Source organism: Bos grunniens, chromosome 10 (assembly GCF_055505025.1).
Source record: "Bos grunniens cultivar Pamir isolate PY7600 chromosome 10, Bosgru_T2T1.0, whole genome shotgun sequence".
Lineage (NCBI taxonomy): Eukaryota > Metazoa > Chordata > Mammalia > Artiodactyla > Bovidae > Bos > Bos grunniens.
This window is the reverse complement of record NC_141174.1, coordinates 19,331,531-19,349,710: the sequence shown is the minus strand read 5'-3', so window position 1 is coordinate 19,349,710 and position 18,180 is coordinate 19,331,531. Positions and strand designations below refer to the sequence as shown.

Sequence of the window (18,180 nt, the reverse complement as noted above, 5' to 3'; positions counted from 1 at the left end):
CTCCCAGGCTTTGCCAAGGCTGCTTTCCACCTCATCATGGAATTGTATAATCATGGTGATTACAGCTTATGGCTTTTTCCTCTCCTCATCTTTTGCTTTCAAATTCTTTGAGGCCTCTCATTAAACATGGCGATGCCAATAAAGTCAGCGAAGTTTTAATAAGATGCATTTTGAAGCTAAAGAAAGCCCAGTCAGAGTTGATTGTTACTATGTCCCCTCCTGCTGCTGCTGCTGCTAAGTAGCGTCAGTCGTGTCCGACTCTGCGCGACCCCACAGACGGCAGCCCACCAGGCTCCCCCATCCCTGGGATTCTCCAGGCAAGAACACTGGAGTAGGTTGCCGTTTCCTTTTCCAATGCATGCATGCAGGCTGTCGCTTCAGTCGTATCCGACTCCGTGCGGCCCTATGGACAGCAGCCCTCCAGGCTCCTCTGTCCACAGGATTCTCCAGGCAAGAATACTGGAGTGGGTTGCCATTTCCTTCTCCCGTGTCCCCTCATAACAGGCCTTTAAAACTCTATTGTGGGTGATTAATGCCTGGATATCAGAGGTAGGGGAGAGAGAGATATGGAGATCCAGAGTGGGGAGCGTGACTGTACTTTTTCACAGGGCTGGAGAATGGTTTTACTCCCTGCCCCCTGGCCTTTCTCATTTACACCAAGAGCATGGTGCATCTGAATCCCCACCCCTAATGGAAAAAGATGGACTGTCAAGTAAGGATGGAGGACCTGGCATTTACATCATAGCAGGTTAAGTTGGCAAATAGACATGGAGCAGTTGACACAAAACTCAATCAAACCTTAGGAGCTGCAGCAAAAAGTAAAGGGGAACTGCTGGTGGATTCTCTGTCTTCGACAATGGTGGAAGGTTCTAAATATGTAAAGGATCCAACCTTTAGCATTTGACAGGGGTCACCATCCTGTGGTCATATCCTCAAGGATGGTTTCCTTGGTAATGACAGCTTCAGAGCCCATTATTTACTGGCCCTCAATCACAGCTTTGCTGAACTGTTTCTAGATTTGCAGGATGTTAGGAGAAGGATCACCAGGAAGGCATGTGGTAGGGGTGGGGGAGAGACAGGGTGGCCACCAGAGTCCCCAGCTTGCCCTTCAACAGCTTTGTACAGGTGTGATATCTCAGTCCCCTTTATTTCCATCCTCCCCAGGTCTGTGTGGAGAACTACCCAGCAAGGTGCATCTTGCCCTGACAGGAGTCTCTTTTGAGAGGCTCCAACTGTCCCCTGAAAGCTGACTGCCCTGAACCATCACACAGCTCTTTAGCCAGCTGGTAGTTGGCTATCTGGGATATGACTGAGTAGCACCAACCATCTGGGGTTAAATGCTGTTGAAAACCTGGCATTGATATTTCCCCCAACTGCATTCTCATCCCCTACTGAAGATGACCTACTTGCTCTGCCCCCGAGAACAACGTCCCTTTAGTGCCCACCAGAATATGGAGAGTGGGCTCGAGCTGGGGGTTGGGCAGGCCCAGTTGAATTCTATTTCTCCACCTGGAGTTGGGATAAGACCCCAGGCAAGTTGCTCACTTGCCCAAAGGGTACAGTGACGCCTGCTGCCTGGGGTGGATGTTGTCACTAAATGAAAGTGAAGTCTCTCAGTCGTGTCCGACGCTTTGCGACACCACGGTCTATAGCCTATCAGGCTCCTCTGTCCATGGGATTTTCCAGGCAAGAGTGCTGGATTGGATTGCCATTTCCTTCTCCAGGGGATCTTCCGGACCCAGGAATCGAACCCGTGTCTCCCGCATTGCAGGCAGACGCTTTACCGTCTGAGCCACCAGGGAAGCCCGTCACTAAATGAGGGCATGGCAAAAACAGTTGCCGTGTCTTGGGTACTCACAGTGTTGGCATCCGTGTCATGCAGATCTTGGCCTGAGAGGGACTTAGGTTCTCCTCCAGCTCCACCACTTAACTCTGTGACTCAGGCAGCACCTCCAAGCCTAGGTTTCCACACCTTGTAAAAGGGAGATAAGAGGAAATGATCAAGGACTTCCCCGGTGGTTCAGTGGTTAAGGCTCAGCCTTCCAGTGCAGGGGGTGTGAGTTTGATCCCTAGTTGGAGAATTAAGGTCCCACATGCTATATAGGCAGTGGCCAAATTAAAAAAAAAAAAAAAAAGAGTAAGTGATGAGGAGGGAAAAAATACATAAGATGCTTAGCATAGTGTTTGCAGTATATAAGCTCGAGCATAACTCTTTGTATTGTTATTATTTTCTATTATGATGATGTTACCTGCAGCCCACGCTTAGCTCTTATTCTTTATCTGATTTCCAACAGTGTTCTGCAAAGTAGGTATTACTGTATTTATTTAGCAGTTGAGGATGGGGACACAGATATCTCAAATACGACAGTATGTGCAAAGCACATCCATTTATTAGAGCAACCAGCTCATGACCCTACTCAATAAATGGTAGCTATTATTACTGTCTTATTTTTAAAGTCAACTCAGAGAGCTGGTTTCTCTGCTTTCCCTCAGAACGGAGGGACTGTGGTACCAAGCAGACCGGCTTCTGCCCTGTGGTCTATTTCCCAGGGCCCCTTTGCTCTTCCCAAGAAGCTGTAGGACTCCGGGGCTTGCAGCAGCATGGTGCCAGGACATGGGGAGGGCCACCAGGGAAGCACTGCCTATGTTGCCAGGATCTGGCATTTGCTCCCGTCCCCTGAGGTGCAGGACCCTAAGAAGCCTCCTGCTTCCAGACCCAGACCAAAGCTAGTTCTCCCCTAGCAGAGCGTGAACTCCAGTTCTCCAGAGGAGGCGCCCTACATGGCAGAGCCTCATTCCCAGAAACCCTCACCTCGCCGCTCGCTGCCCAGCTGGAGCCGCCCTGAGCCACGCAGCCTCCCGTGCGTGGTTGTTTCCTCTGCCAGATAAACAGAGGCTTCTCTTTTTTAAGTGCTGTATTACAAAGAGGGGTTGTCGGAGGAGTTAGGACCAAGTGGCTTTGAAATCCAGGGATGCCTTGAAATCCCTCGTAAACCAGCCCCCTGGGGAGCACACTCCCCCTACTTGTAGTATGGACAGAAACAGAAGCACAGAAGCCATTTCCTCTGACACAAATGGCTTTGTCCTGAGGAAAATCGGGTTTATAGATGTCTCTTAAGGTAAATGCTTTAGATGGGCATCTTAGGAGTCTGAGGTAAAGCTCTACAGCCAAACACGTGGTTGCTTATGAACCTTGCACGAGACGCTCTTGTAAGTGCCTGTGGTGTAAACACGCACATGGGCGTGTGCACGGCTGCGTACACCAGTGCATGTGCTGCCTGGCCGCTGCACGCTTCCGTGTCCAGTGTATGGTGTGTGCAGCACACACGCGGCACACCTGCCTGTGCCTCCGCGGGGGGACCGCCTGCCCGCTGCTGCTGCTGCTGCTGCTGCTGCTGCTGCTGGGTGCGCGTCTGGGCAGGGGCTCCCCTAAAGCCACTGGTCTTCACGGTTTCAGCTGGATAAGTTGTTCTTCACTTCCCTTCCTAAAAACACAATTGCCTAGTGCTGCTGGCGCAGAGTCAGAATGGCCGCTGCATTTCACCCCCGAGGCGGCTTCCTTCCAGCAGTGGGTGAGTGATCCCGGCGTCCGCACGCTCTAACCTTCCTTGGGGGCCTTCTGCAACAGAAGGTGCTCCCCAAACCAGAAGAGACGATCTGTGTGTCCATGGCCTCATCTCCACCCACCCCTCCTGCTCTCGCGCCCTAGTTCCATGGACAGTTAGCAGCATCCTTTTTTTGATGTTCCCTTTTTTTTTACACTATAGTTTTTTGTTTTGTTTTTGTTTTTTCTTCCTGAGAAGCAAGAAGCCAAGGGCTCCAGAAGTGGCAGGGAGATGAGTCTGTTGTCCCAAAGGCAATGTTCAAATAATGTCTTTGGGTGCTGATCCTGCCACTCATTCCTGGGCCCCTAGCAGAAATGCCCACTACCTTTGAAGATGCTTTTAAATCCAACAGCAGCATCCTTAAGCTTAGTCCCCACCTTACCGCTTCCATTACCCTTCATCTGTGGCCCAGGGCCAAGTCCTGTAGGAAACCGGAAAATCTTACCTTTCTACCTGCTAGACCACCAGAGGAGAAGAGGGCTAAGGAACCAACTCATCACCTGTCCAGCATTGCAGGGACATGTGAAAGGGGTTCAGAGGGAAGTAAGAAGGTTCCCGGTGGCTAGGAATTCCATCAACCCAGAGATGTCTTGAAAAATGCTGCTTGACCTGTCCCCTGTTGTACTTTTTCAGATTAGGAATATCTGTCTGATAAATGCCCACCTAATTGCATTCCTGATAATAAGGAGGAGAGAGAAATGAGTCAGCCCTCTTTGCATATGCTTCTAAAAGAACCTGGACATCCCCAGAAAGATGATGCTTTGGGGCGGTGGGAGACAGTCAGCATGTTGACCACCTCTGCCTTCGAAACCCTGCCTTGGCAGCTGGCTTAACCAAGGACCCCAACCCATGGATGTGTTCTGCGTGAATGTGTTCACAGGAGATGAGACGTGCCCTTAGGAGGGTGGGGTGCCCTTGATGTCCTCATGGGTCCTGAGAAGAATCAAATGCACTGCCCAGCCAGTGACCCCCCTGCTGTCTCATCCACTAAGCTTCAGCAGCGCTCTCCCCTGTGGCCGTAGTTGGGTCACTTGAACTTCCTAGTTGGGAAAAAAGTAGAGTCAAGTTGTTGCCAATTGCAACTGAGCCATGTCCCTGTTCCTTGAGTCTTTTGGCCCTTGCCTACCTTGGAGTGAACCAACGCAGAGATGCCAAAGTACATTTAAGGAGGAGGAGGAGAGGAAGAGGCAAGCCCAGAACCAGCTACAGGAAGGCATGCTATTGAGGGGCCTTGTGAACAGAATAGCCGCCTCTGCTCCACCCCTGCGTCCACCGAGAACTTGGGGCAGGCTGCTTATAGAAAGAGCACCGGGGTTATTCAATCAGAGCTAGAGGAAGGAGATAAGAGATCCAGTACTGAAAGAGGGGATTTCTCCTGCCTACAGAGAAAAAAACGCAGCAGGGAAAGTGGAAATGCACAACTTGGACAGGAGGCTGGGGAGTCTGTGCCTGGGCATCGTGCCACCCATGTCGGGCACAGCTGCTGAGCCCCTGTCACTCTCGGCATCCCTCGTGCCTGCCCAGTGGCTGATTTGTCCCTGCACAGATGGGGACTGTGGAGGAAGTTCTCCCATCACCCACCAAAACTAACAGGTAGAGGTCGAACTTTGCAAAAGAGCCCCAGAGGCGATGAGCGTGATGAGGGGACAGGAGTCAGGAACGCCAGGAACAGCAGCTAGGAAGGGCTTCCCCCAGCCAGCCTGCTGCGGGGATTTGGTTCTAACTGGAGTGAAGCATCTGCCTGCCCTTCCTTAGGAAAGGTGAACATCACACCTGCCTTTCTCCTCCCAGGACTGTTGCTATGGAGATCCCAGGGGCATCAGCACCTGTAACACAAGGTCACAAACAGAAGTGGCAGCCTCACTGGCCTGTCCAGCAGCCACCACTTTAAATCCATGAGCACCAAGCAGCAGTGAGCTGTGCCTCAGCTTAGTCCAGCAGCCAAAGTCAAAGGGAAGCCCGTCAGGCAGAGCAGAAATGTCCTGGATGTTCTCAAGTTTATGCCCAAGAGCTGAAGCTTCTTTCTCAGTGAGGTTGAGAAAATCACCTCGGCCTGCCCAGAGAGGTGGCCTGGTATGGGTGGGCCTGGAGGAGTCCCTAGTCCTGAGCATTCCCACCTGTCCCCTTCCTTGGGAGTGATGGTCATGTACCAAGGAGATGGTGGATGAGCCATCAAGGCCACTGACCAGCTGTATATGTTCAGGCTAGTAGCTCAACCTCATGTGTCCAGCAAGTGTTAAAGGGAGACCTAACTGGCAAGGATGCTGTGGACATGGGCGCAGGTGTCTGTCAAAGGCAGAGCGCACTTGACACACAACAGCTGCTCAATGTTTGATCAATGGATGGCCGTGGGTAACTGTCCTTGACAGCTAACCTGTGTCTCTTGTAAGGGGACCGTCCCCATGCTGCTACCATCAAGGTCTGGGCAAGTACAATAGGGGGGCACTTGAAAAAGGAGGGAGCAATGCCACCCCGTGCAAGAATAAAAAATTCAAACAGAAAGTCCCTGGGAGGTAGGACATAGAGGTTGGTCCTCTCACATTTAGTTCAGACAGGAGGGCTGGCAACTCATAGTTGCTAAATTTAAAAAAATAAGTTAAAAAATAAAGCACTGCTAGTTGCCAATACGGAGTAGAGTGAGGTGTCTTAACCTGGTAATTGTTCCAGGAACATTTTGTGGGAATTGCTTTCAGCATGCGTGAGTCCACAGACCCACTGTTGACATGAGAAAATGTGACTACTTATTTATATTACTGTACATAAGATGGTGGGCTGTTACAGAAGAATCCATTGTTTTTATTTTGACCATATTCCTTACTTTTTAAATAGGTTTAATGTGCGGTGCTAGTGGTAAAGAACTTGTCTGCCAAAGCAGGAGATATAAGAAATGAGGTTCGGTCCCTGAGTCAGGAAGATCCCCTGGAGGAGGACATGGTGACCCACTCCAGTATACCTGCTGGAGAATCCCATGGACAGAGGAGCCTGGTGGGCTATAGTCCATAGGGTCACAAAGAGTCGGACATGACTGAAGCGACTTAGCATGCATGCACATTGTGTATTAATTCTTTATCCAGTGAGTTTTTTTTTTTTTAATTAATTCAGTTTCAACCTATCTTTTGATTTGGGGACTTGTTGTTTTATATTTGTGGTATCTGATTTTTAAACAGTTGAATGAAGAAAATATCTTAAAACCAAATAAAATGCCCTTCAGCTCCTGAGAGAGATCAGAAAGCTTAGCAAGGACCCAGGAGTAACACAGACCCCAGGAGAGGATCTTGCCACAGGGGGCCTACCCCTCCCCCTCCCCAGCCCCACCCTACTCCCATCCCCTCAAAGAGTGAGAAAGCCAGAAGCAACCTCTCTTCCCCAGATGCTGCTCCAGCCTAGCTCTGCCATGGATCAGCTGTGGGTAACCGTTGGCTAGTTCCCACTTCATCTGCCCATCTTGCTGATGATGGAAGAGGAGAGTCAAAGTGTTTTCAAAGGATTCTCTATCACATGTGGATTTTCCCACAATCCCCTGACAAAGCTTCTCAGCCCTAAACTATCCCGAGCAAATGGCACTCTCGCCCCAATTTTAACCATCATCGAGAAAGGAGATGCCGCAGAATTCCTTACATTTCCTTTTGAAATCATCCCTTTTGCCTTGCTCAATGGAGAAGGGGCACCAGGGTGACCAAGCTCCAGGGAAGTCACCTAGGAAGTCGGGCAGGTCCTTGGCCTCCACCTCCTGATAAACGCAAGCAGGACCTCTCCTTTCTACCCAGCTCTTAGTCAGGGGCTGACCGCTCTCCCCAGTGAGTCCCCTGCAGACCTGTGACTCCACACACACTCCTCGTTTATGGACTTGAGCATCAACTACTCATAGGTAAACTTTCAGTCTCCTTGAAAGGACAGCTTATCTCTGGGGCCTCCTACGTCTTGCCTGCTGAGGTCACCTCATAAGCCCTATTCAGCAAAACACCATTTTTCATTAGCAGGGATGAAAAATGTCTGTGTGTCACCACAAGGTGATCGGCTAGGATCGATGGAGACTAGAAATCATGTTCCAAATTAGTTCTATTGCAAGTTCTAGTTCCTCAAGCAGAGGAATCTGGGTTTCCCCCATACCGGAGTGGGAAGCTTTGAATTCAGCCAAAAGGCAAGGTTGCAGGGACAGCAACTGAAAAAGAGTAAGGGGTGGAGAGTTTCAAAGCAGAGATGTGATAGATGGATTATTTTTAATCTTTTTTTTCTTTTGAGGCATAATTACACGTGGCAAAATCAATAGATCTGAAATGTATGGTTCAATGAATTTAACAAATGTATGTACCAGTGTAACCTACATCCCATCACCCTAGAAAGTTCCCTCATGCCCCTTTTCAGTCAATTACATCCCTCTGCCCTAGAGACGACCGTGGTTGATTTCCATCCCCCTTGTAGCCTGGGTTTGGACTTAGTGGACTTGCAATCTGTAACTGTGGTCTTAGGTCATCTGGACAAATCAGCAAGAAAATCTCATCAGCAGCTCAGATGTCTCCACTTTCTTAGTGCTGCAAAAGGTCCTGCCCCTGAGCTGCCAGTGCTTGGCTCCTCTGTCCCCAGTGTGCCATCTGACCCCCCAGGGCTGCCCTCTGAGCCACAGCCCTTCTCCCAGTCAAAGAGGTTAGCACCTGTCTCCCAGGTAAGTGAGTGGTGAAGCTCTTGGTAATGGTGACGATGCATGCTTTGTTGATTAATACAGGGACGTGCAATGCACAGAGCCACGGCATGTCAAGCAGCATGTTGATTTTTGCTGAAGCACCATACAAAAGGGAGCTCTTCCTTTTGTGCATTTCCTTTTAGAAACAAAGGATTCCATGACCACCTTCTTCCAGGCTTCTAGCCATCAAGATGGCTGCAGAGCTGAAATGATTAGTAAGCGAAGAGACTGGGAATTGAATGTGTGTGGGTGTTTGTGATCCCAGTCCTGAGCCCGTGGTCCATGAAATTGAAGGATCCCAAATTCTATTGGATTAAACTTAGCCAAATGTCTCGAAGGTGAAAAGCGCTTTGTCTGAATGCAAAGCTTTGGTGTCTCTGAAATGTACCTTCTGCAGCTCAGTTCTTAATCACCGTATATTTTTTCACTTGGACAAAGGCTGCCGGCTAATAGCATTTTCAACCACCTTCAGCTGCTTCACTCAACTACGCCAAGGCCTCAGGCTGAGCTGGTAGCAGTTTCCTGGCACCGTGATCCATTCCCAACTGACCAGCATTGAGGAACAGCACACATTCACACCCTGAAAAAAACGCCTTCCCCCTGTAACTATGCAAAATGCCAGGCAGAGGCAGAATGACTGCTCCCCTCCCTCAGTGTCTCCTGCAAACCCATCCAAACTGGAGGATGGGGGTGAATAGGAGGGAGGAAAGAGCCCTAGATGGTGCAGGGCGGGAACTCTTCTCTCTCTCTGGGCAGTGAAGGTAGCTGGGAGCTCCCAGCAAGCCCATAGCAGCACAGACCTTGAAGCAGCTCATCTCTGAACACCTCTGCTGTCAGATTTCACTTTGATCCCTGAAAATTATAAGAACCTCAGCTCTTCAGAAGAGAGGCAGCTGCTGAGCCAGGGTGATTGCAGGATTTCTTTCCCCCAAGCCGGAAGGCAGGCATGTAGCCTTGCCTGCGTCCTGCATGAGTAACCACCTTCCAGCCTCACCTGCGAGGTCGCTGCCTAGTGAACAGATTGCAGTTGGGCTGGGCTTCCCCTGGGCCGCCCTGAACGCTCACGACCTCCTTTAGCAGCAGAACTGGCATTTGGTAAATGCACAGGTGCAAGAGCAGGCAAGGGAGGCAAAAAATGCCAAGGAGCACCACCTGAATGGCTAGAGGTTGGGAACATTCTCCAGGCTGGTCATCTGCACCCCACCCCTCACCCGTGAAGCCCCGAGCCCTGGAAGCAGCTGGGGGAGAGGAGGGGAAGGAGGGATGGGCTGGCCACAGGTCTTTGGAGTCAGAGCTGTGAGGCTGAGCTCCAGGACTTAGGCAGGAAGAGATTAATTAGCGCCTCCCAGCCCAGCCAGCTCTACAGAACAGGGAGGTGTGGAGGGTAGGGATCCTCAGGGCTAAATTCACCTCCAACAGACAGACACACAGTCATCCAGAAATAGAATCTCTAACCTCTCTCAGCCACAGCCCCCTTTCCAGCCAAAATGACCTCACTAATGAGAATGAAGCTGTAATGAGGGTTCGGATGCCTGGTAAACCTTACCTTCTTTGTCTCTGGGCTTTTACCGTACCCACTGGCAACAGACTGTTATAATTCAGAAGCTTTAGTGATTCCTTTTGTTCACAGCCACCAGGTAAATCAGAGCCATGAAGGCCGTTGTATGGCAGACCTACAACATATATATTTGAGTACTCAATACGTAATGTGTGGCCCTGTTGGAGGAGGGATAGAAAGGAAAGGGAGGAGCTGGTATTTGGTGTGTGGATTCCACAGCAGTGAGCAGTACCCAAGAGGAAAGTGACCTTCCTTGGTGCATTTCCTGTAAGCAAGGATGGACAAGGGTGAAAGGGACTAGGGGAGGTTTGGTAGAGCCCCCCGGACTGGAGACCTCTGGACTCATCAGTCCCTATTTCCCTGTGCTTCCTGTCTTCAGGGGAGCTTCCCTGATGGCTCAGCAGTTAAGAATTCACCTGCAATGCAGGAGACACAGGAGACATGGTTTCAATCCCTGAGTCAGGAAGATCCCCTGGAGGAGAAAATAGCAACCTGCTCCAGTATTCTTGCCTGGAAAATCCCAAGAACATAGGAGCCTGGCGGGCTACAGTCCATGGGGTCGCACAGAGTCAGACATGACTGAGCGACTGAGCAGACACGCACGCACCTGCCTTCAGGCCTGCACGGAGAAGCCACAGTCCCAGGTGACCACCTGGATGAGAAATGCCTCCAACTCCGTGTAAGAAAGGGCAGTCAAAAAAGTCTCTGCTACATGTGTGCTTAGAACCAGGCTAGAGGGAGTCCTTGCAGATCAGCCTCTGCCACCTATAAGCTATTGTTGTACCTAACCCACTGCACACAGAGGAGGAACCATCCTTCTTTTAGTGATTTGCAAGAACTGGCACTTGAAACCCTCTAAGATTTTTTTTTTTAATCTGATTTTAAAAATCCTTTAGCCCAGTATAAATGTATCCGGCTGCAGGCTAAGTTTAGTGTATCTGAAGACTCAGATAAGGTTGCTGATGGGGAGATTGTGTGTGTGTGTGTGCGTGTGTGTTAAGACAGAGGAGGAAAAAAAATGAAAAGTGCTGTCCAACGAGCAAAAATGAGGAGTGAAAGGGGGGAAAACAGAGCAAAGGGGAGGTAGATGCAGACTGTCCAACCGTGCCTGAGGGTGTTTCCATTTCTGGACAAGCTCCCATCCATGCCATCGGAATTCTCAAAGTCAAGCTGGCACGTCCTTCTGTGGCAAGCTTAGCCAGATGACACATTGTCTTGTGTCCGGCAAACTCACAGCCCGTATTGTTCGTTTGTTGGAAATGCCCATTATCGGTCAATTCATCAATCAGCAGGTTTATTGAGTACCCTACCAGGCTTCACAAACCTGATCAATTTTTTCTAATTACATCCAGCGGACATGTAGCCAAGCCCAGTAAACAAGACGAGCCCTCACATCCCACTTGGAAATGAACATGAGGAATTGCCGGCCCTTGCAACCTCACGCTGCCAAACGCTGCAGCACATGCTGACGGGCGAGCGCGTGCTACCCTCGCAGATGGCGCTGGTGTCGCTGACCCACTGTCAATAATAAGATGAGTTCTGAGTGCTTTCTCAGACACAACAATCCATTTGCTTAGGTCCAGCCATACTCTCGTCTAGACCCCTCTCTAATGCTATGGATTTCAGTGGAGAGTGAGCAGGGGATGGGTTCAGAGTATGGCCGGGAAACAAGCAGGGGACTGAGCCTTGCTCATTGTCCTCCTGGTGTCCAGCCCCACATCAGAGGCTCCTCAGCTGCCTCCTTCTGGGCATGTGGACAACTGGCCTCTCACAGGAGGCCTCTATGCCCCATGTACAGTAAGTCTTTTTTTTTTCCTTCCCAAAAGAACAAGAACGGCTATGTAGTTTGTAAGTGAAGGGCTGGTAAGACTTCCTGAAGTGGAGTCATCAAAGTCAGCCTCTGAGTAACATAGATGGAGACCAACATAGGAGCGCTTTGCCCTGTGTCCTGTAGCTCAGGCCCCAAACCTTGGCGGATACCCCCAGACCTTCCCAGTCCCAGAACTGGTCATCAAGAGGCCCCAAGGAAAGGGAATTCCTTGGGGATCCAGGGATTAGGACTCCGTGGTTCCACTGAGGAAAGGTGGGGGTGGGGGGCCTGGATTCAATCCCTGGTCAGGGAATTAAGATCCTACAAACTGCATAGTGCAGCCAAAATAAGTAAAAAATAAAGTTTCGATTAAAAAAAAAAAAAGGATCAGGGGCTTTCCTAGGGTCTGGTAGCTAAGCGTCCATGCTCCCAATGCAGGGGGCCCAGGTTCAATCCCTGGTCAGGGAACTATTAATAGATTCCACATACTGCAACCAAGACCCAGCACAGCCAAATAAAAATAAATTTTAAAAAAATTTTTAAAGAAGGGATCCAAGGAGAGCTCAATCCTGCATTTCAAATAGAATTCCTTCTTTCTTCTTCAGACTAGTTAATTCGTTAGTTCCAAGTCACCCAGATCCTTAGCCATCGTCTGCTTGGGTCAATCTGACCCCTGGGTCTTACTAGTCCCCCAGCCAACCTTTCCTCCCTCACTTGGATTAAATCAAGTTCAGAGGCAGCTCACAGGCATTAAGAGATACTCCAAGGGTCGAAATCCCTGGTTGGGGAAAGTAAAATCCCCACACACTCAAAAGAAGACCAACAGCACACCCTCACCCTCTAACCTGGCCCCCTGAGTGCTGGTTGTCCAACTGTCTGTGGTTAAGGCTCCCAAACCTGGAGATCAGAGGGGTTGGTGAGCTAAGTGGTTTAGCCTCCGTGGCTCATGCAACAATTAACCCACCTGTCTGGCTCTCTGTGTCTGTCCTGTGCGTGTGTGCGTGCGTGCGTGCCTGTGGTGCCCTCTGTCGCTGTCTCTGCAGGGAAAGTCACTGGCGGGCAAGCGCCTCACCGGCCTGATGCAGTCCTCCTGACGGTCCCCGCCGCAGGGCCCGGGCCCGAGGACCACGCGGGCAGCCGGCGGCGCTCCACGTCTGCGGACAGAGCATCCCTGCGGGGAGATTTGGTCACTGTGAAGGAGAAGGAGTGAGGGCCGGGCCACGGTGGGGAGACGCGGAGCGTGAACCAGAGGGAGGCCAGAGAGAGCCCTCGGAGGCTGGGGTCTGAGGGGCAGAGGCCCCTGTTTACAAACCCCTCTCCTTGTACAGTCGTGCGCCGACGCCTCGCTCTGTAGGAGGCCCCAGTCCCTCCCGTGTTCTGGGGAGAGCGCCCGGCGGGGCTCCTGCCGTGACTGTCCCCTGAGGTTCCATTCTATCATACTCCTCCCCGCTGTCTGGAGGATCACACCTTCCAGCAAACTCGAACTCGAGAGGACCCGCCGCCCCCAAGCACATTCAGTATTACAACCCACCGCCTGTGGTGCACCCGCGGCGCCCGCCCCAGTCACACCACTGTGTCCCAGCTGCCTCCCGCCTGCCCCATCGCTGCGGCCACCGCGTGTAAGGAGCCGAACCGGGCTGCCCTCACACCACGCCCCCGCCCCCCCAAATCACACCGTCAGCACTGAGCCACCTCGTGGATCGCAGCACTTCACGTTCTTCCAACCCCCTTTGAGGCCACCTTCAAAGGGGTCACCACAAGGCACTGGCGGCTGCCCCCTCTCCCGTCAACCGTCTTGAGGATCCAATACCAGAGGAGGCACTGATGTCGATGAAAGAGCTTGTGGTTTAACGGCCCTGAAGGTCCTGACCATCTTTTAAATTTTTTGATTATTTCGTAATTTATTCTGTTGCATCCCCTCACTCCTTGGTGTGTCCCCGCGTGTCTTACTTAAAATAAATGTGGCGGTGAACTTGGGGGCCCTTGGGATCCTCCCCTCTGACAGCCCCACGTGGGAGCTGGGGGATTCAGGCTGGGAGTCCTGGGTGTGGCCGGGCCCCCGGGGCCAGGTCTCAGTTGTATCTGAAGCCGGGGCAGAATCTGTGCCCAGGGGGGAGGCCAGGACCCACTGGTCCTCTGATGGCCTAGCAAAAGCGCTGTCCTCCACAATGCCCGTGATCATGGAGAAATGCAAGCACAGAGCTCAGCCTGCAAACACCTACATAAGATCCACTTGTGTGTGTCAGAACGACCATCTGCCAACTTGGCGGCGAGGGAGTCATGCAGAGCATGGAGTCAGGTGCCTGGCGCACAGTAGGTGCTTGGCAAATGGTAGCTATTACTCTCATTGATGTCACTGTCATTATTGTGACTCCCATGAGCCCTCGGACAGAGCGGTATAAGCCACGTGCTCTTGAATTCAGACACTCACCCACCCCACCCCATACCCTCTCCCCCCCACTACTATGACCATCTTCCTTTGATGTATCTTGGCCAGAGGTAGAAAATATCCTTCGGGATTGTATAAACAGCAAACACAGAAGCAAAACAGCGATCACTGGTATTTCTTTACTTACGTGGGCAGATTCACCAGCTGGTGAGTCTCATAAGCTTGTTTGCAGGCACTGCCTCCTGGGTGCTCCTCTAGGACCACCTTTCCAAGCCCACCTTTGTGCTGTGTCCCCAGGGCACCAGCTTCCATCCCTCACAGCAGGGCCACAGAGGGCATGAGGGGTCGTGATCATGGTGGCACCCCAGCGGATTCTTGAGCCCTGCACCTCAGTTTCCCCCATGGCAGTAGTTGGTCTCTTTTAGAAGTACAGTGGAAATTAGAGACATTCTGTTTCATCCTCAGAGTGTCTCCAAGGGGGTGCTATACACCCAGGTTCCTGGCAGACAGTCCCTGCAACCCTTGCTCGTTCCAGGAGACCTGGACACAAAACCAGGCGCCTGGCAAACATCAGGCAACTGCTTGATGAGGAAATGAGTTCCCTGAAGCCTTTTCCCATGTTGTGAGATCTGCTGACCCCCCTCCTCTCTTCGTCACATGCTTTTGAATCCCCTTGCTTTTCATACCGATCTCCTGTTGCTCAGGCTCCCCTGCACCCAACATTGCCCCAAGGAAGCAGCTCCTGCCAAGGTGCCCCGTCCATGCTGACACTGATGCACAGGGTCTGTGGATACTGGCAGTTCTAGAACAGCAGGTCCCTCTGTGCCCTTAGTTATCCTGGGCAAGATCCTGGCTGCCTCCTGTCCTTCCTCCTGGCTGCAGTCAGGGCCCGGGTGGTCTCCCTGGCCAGGATGTTGGTGCCACCCAGCTGAGGTTCCTGAGGCTTCGCCTACCCTGGAGCTCCCCAGAAGGGTCAGAGACAGGTGGACTGCAGCCCTGAGAAGGAGCGGGCTGAGGGCATCCTGACACCTCTGGGGACATCCCGCAGGCTCGATAGACGTGAAGGCAATTTTGGATGGATTCAAACCCAGAGCAATAACCCCCTCATCCTGCCTCACAACCAAGGCACACTCTGTCTTGTGACCACCATCACGTGCCACCCCCGCCAGCAGGTCACACCCAGAAATGGGGGAGAGAACAGGATTGTGCCACCCAAGTTGGCTAATCCAAGGGCAGCCTACTCGACCTAGTTCACATAGGCTGGGCACTTAGTCCAAGGGCAGTTTACCATGCAGACCTTAGAATGCAACTACATTTAGAGAAAGTTTCCCAGGTGGCGCTAGGTAAAGAACCCAGGCAGTTAAAGAAACTGCCTGCCGGTGCAGGAGACAGAGACACGAGTTCAATCCCTGGGTTGGGAAGATCCCCTGGAGGAGGGCCTGGCAACCCGCTCCAGTATTCTTGCCTGAAAATTCCCATGGACAGAGAAGCCTGGAAGGCCATAGTCCATAGGGTCGCACAGAGTCGGACACAACTGAAGCAACTTAGCACACACACTTGGAAAATCTGGTCTTGGCCAGTTCCCCACTGGCTTGGTTGACACAACCAAAAATTCAGACCTAGATTAAACTTTTGAAGGAGTTCAGTTCAATCACTCAGTCATGTCCGACTCTTTGTGACGCCATGGACTGCAGCATGCCAGGCTTCCCTGTCCATCACCAACTCCTGGAGGTTCTGTAGCAAAACAAACTTCACTTTTTTTTGCCCTGTCTTGCCTTAGGTGCCCTGACTGGGCATGGTCTCTGGGTCTGGAACTCTTCCTGATTTGGGCTCACAGAGCAGAATACCATGTCAGCAGCCCCACAGCCAAAGCATCAGGGCCGTCTTAGAAGTGACCACCCACCCGTTGGGGCAGACACATAGGCGCCAGACACTGGGCATCTGACTAGCATAGACTTTGCCTGTATGGGAAGAGTCAAGCTTGTAGATTGGCATGGGTCAATGCCCAGCAGCAGCCACAGGGCCTGTGCAGAGCAGCAGGAGCTGTCTGGTCAGAGGAGAGAGCTTCTGCTTTTCCAGGAAGGGATGCTCTGTCCTGCTGGGAAGGGGTTGCTATGCCCCAGGAATTTAGCAAAGCTGAGCCCACCAGGGCCATCAGAGGCACTGTGCTCCAGGGCCACCCCTTCCAAGGGTACAGGCCAGCACCTGGGAGGGACCTCTTAGCACTCCAAGTTGCTTCTCTGAGCAGTGAATCACATGGGGACGTGCTCTGGGGGCCTTCCCTATAGCGAGGCTCCTGGTTTGTTCAAACTACCTCACCAACAGGGCATGACCCAGGAGCCTACCACCCATCTGGCTCCTCGGTTGGTTGTAGAAGTTGATGCTTTTCCTAAAACACACCCCTCTCATGATGCTTCAAGTGCATGGGCTTCAAAAGCCGCCACTAGGAAGTTGTTCCAAAAGCCCAGAAAAGACTGAGCGCTGCTGGTCTTTGAGTCTGCAAGGGAGATCTTCCAGCAAAGTCCAGGAGCTGAAAAGTCCCAGGGGGGAAGTAACATGTCACCACCCCCCAAAAGGGCTGGCTGAGCTGAGTATGTAGCAAGGACCGTGTGTGGCACAGTCCAATTGTGGCCAAATGAATCCCTGAGAACTCACCACAGGGCCCTCTGAAGAGAGGGCTGTGCTCATGTAACCATGGCAACAGCAGATGCCAGCAGTCTACTCCTTAGCACCACCCACTGATAAGGCAGCCCCCCTGGGCACAGCCCAGGGGCCATAACGTAGCAAAGTAGCAAATGTAGCAATAAGGGGCCCAGGCAGTAAAGGGACAGGGTCCACACGACCCGGCCTCGGCCCTCCCCTAAGTCCCTCGTGAGGGCTCAGAGCCAGCTGCTGTCAGCTGTCCGAGGAGGGAGGCCCTGCGCCCCGCCGAGCGTGCCCGGTCTATATCTCTGCCCACTCACCGCATGATCACGGACACGTCGGCATGGCCTTCTCATAGTGCATGTGGTTCTCATTAGTTTATTTTTCTGGAATTTGGGGATTGGACCCCAGAACCAAACATGCTGGTACCGTCTACAAATAAATGACTTGAACCCACTATAACCAGTTAACTCTGTGTGGCTCCTTGGTTTGGGGGTTTGTCGGGCAGGATTTACCGCTAGAAAAAAATATCTACCACCCCTCCCCGCTCCTCCCCACCCCCTCCAACACACACACAGCCTGTTTCCCCCTCACTCCCAAGCAGGATGCTGAGAAGCTCTAGGGTGGGGAATACCTCCTAGTAGGTTAGGACAACTGTTTCACGGGAAGGCTAAAATGCCCCTGACTCTGCCGGGATGTCCTTGGCTGCGTGGTCTCTATGCCCCATTGTCTGGGCCCGACCATAAATCCCAGGGGCCTGGTGAGCATCAGCAGTGGCCATTGCTGACTTTCAGTGGCCAATCTGACTTTTTTAACTGAAGTCCCAAGATGGAAGTCTGTTACACACAGATGGGGATCTTTACAGGGAGTCTTGGTTTCCTGAGCGACCAACAATCTCATCTTCCACTCACACCAAAGCAGCAGGGCTCTGAGAACCTGAAGTCAGGCTGACAAGGGGAGGAAGAGAAGGAGGTATAAAAAGGAACCACGGTACTGCAATTCTTTAATGATGAGGCTGGCACCTGTCAGTTTGCTTCATGGCAGAAACTCTGCTCCTGAAAGTAGAAATGATCTCGGAAGTGTGGGAATGGGTCTCCCGTGCCATTGGCGTGGGAAATGAACTTGTCTCCCAACCCCTGAGTCATCTCCCAGAGCAAGACTTCCTGCCCCACAAGGTCAAGACCAAGGTCACACCTGCAACAGCCCCTACAGTGTCGGGTGTGTAGCAGACCCCACTACAGGTCCTGACCCCACCACAAAACAGCCATACTTTCCTGTCCTCCCTGATCATGTCCATCTCGTCCAGAAAACTAGAACTCCTCCTTCCCAGCCCAGCCCTCTGGCTTATTTCCAGATCTTTGTTCAGCAACCTGTCACTGCACACAATCCCACTGACCACCAAGGACAGAGGTCTGCTTGAGGTCCAAGGTGGAGGTGGGCATTTGGGGCTGCCCGTTACAGCACTAAGCTGTGCCCACCCACGATTTTCTGGCT

General features: G+C 51.9%; 1 protein-coding gene across 21 annotated transcripts in view; it reads left to right on the top strand.

Moving 5' to 3' along the window:
- RGS6 (regulator of G protein signaling 6) overlaps window positions 1-17,156 on the top strand; it is a 611,989-nt gene extending 594,833 nt beyond the window's left edge. For 9 of the 21 annotated variants that reach the window (XM_086319934.1, XM_086319935.1, XM_086319941.1 and 6 more), the window contains 2 exons: window positions 3,506-3,572; window positions 12,698-17,156. In XM_086319934.1, coding sequence (XP_086176060.1) covers window positions 3,506-3,572; window positions 12,698-12,864 — 234 coding nt within the window. In that variant the 3' untranslated portion in view covers window positions 12,865-17,156. Of the gene's footprint in view, window positions 1-3,505; window positions 3,573-8,429; window positions 8,632-12,697 lie in introns of those variants that run through there. The other 12 variants (XM_086319944.1, XM_086319943.1, XM_086319956.1 and 9 more) reach the window with 4 other exon arrangements.
- Window positions 17,157-18,180: the final 1,024 nt, after the last annotated feature.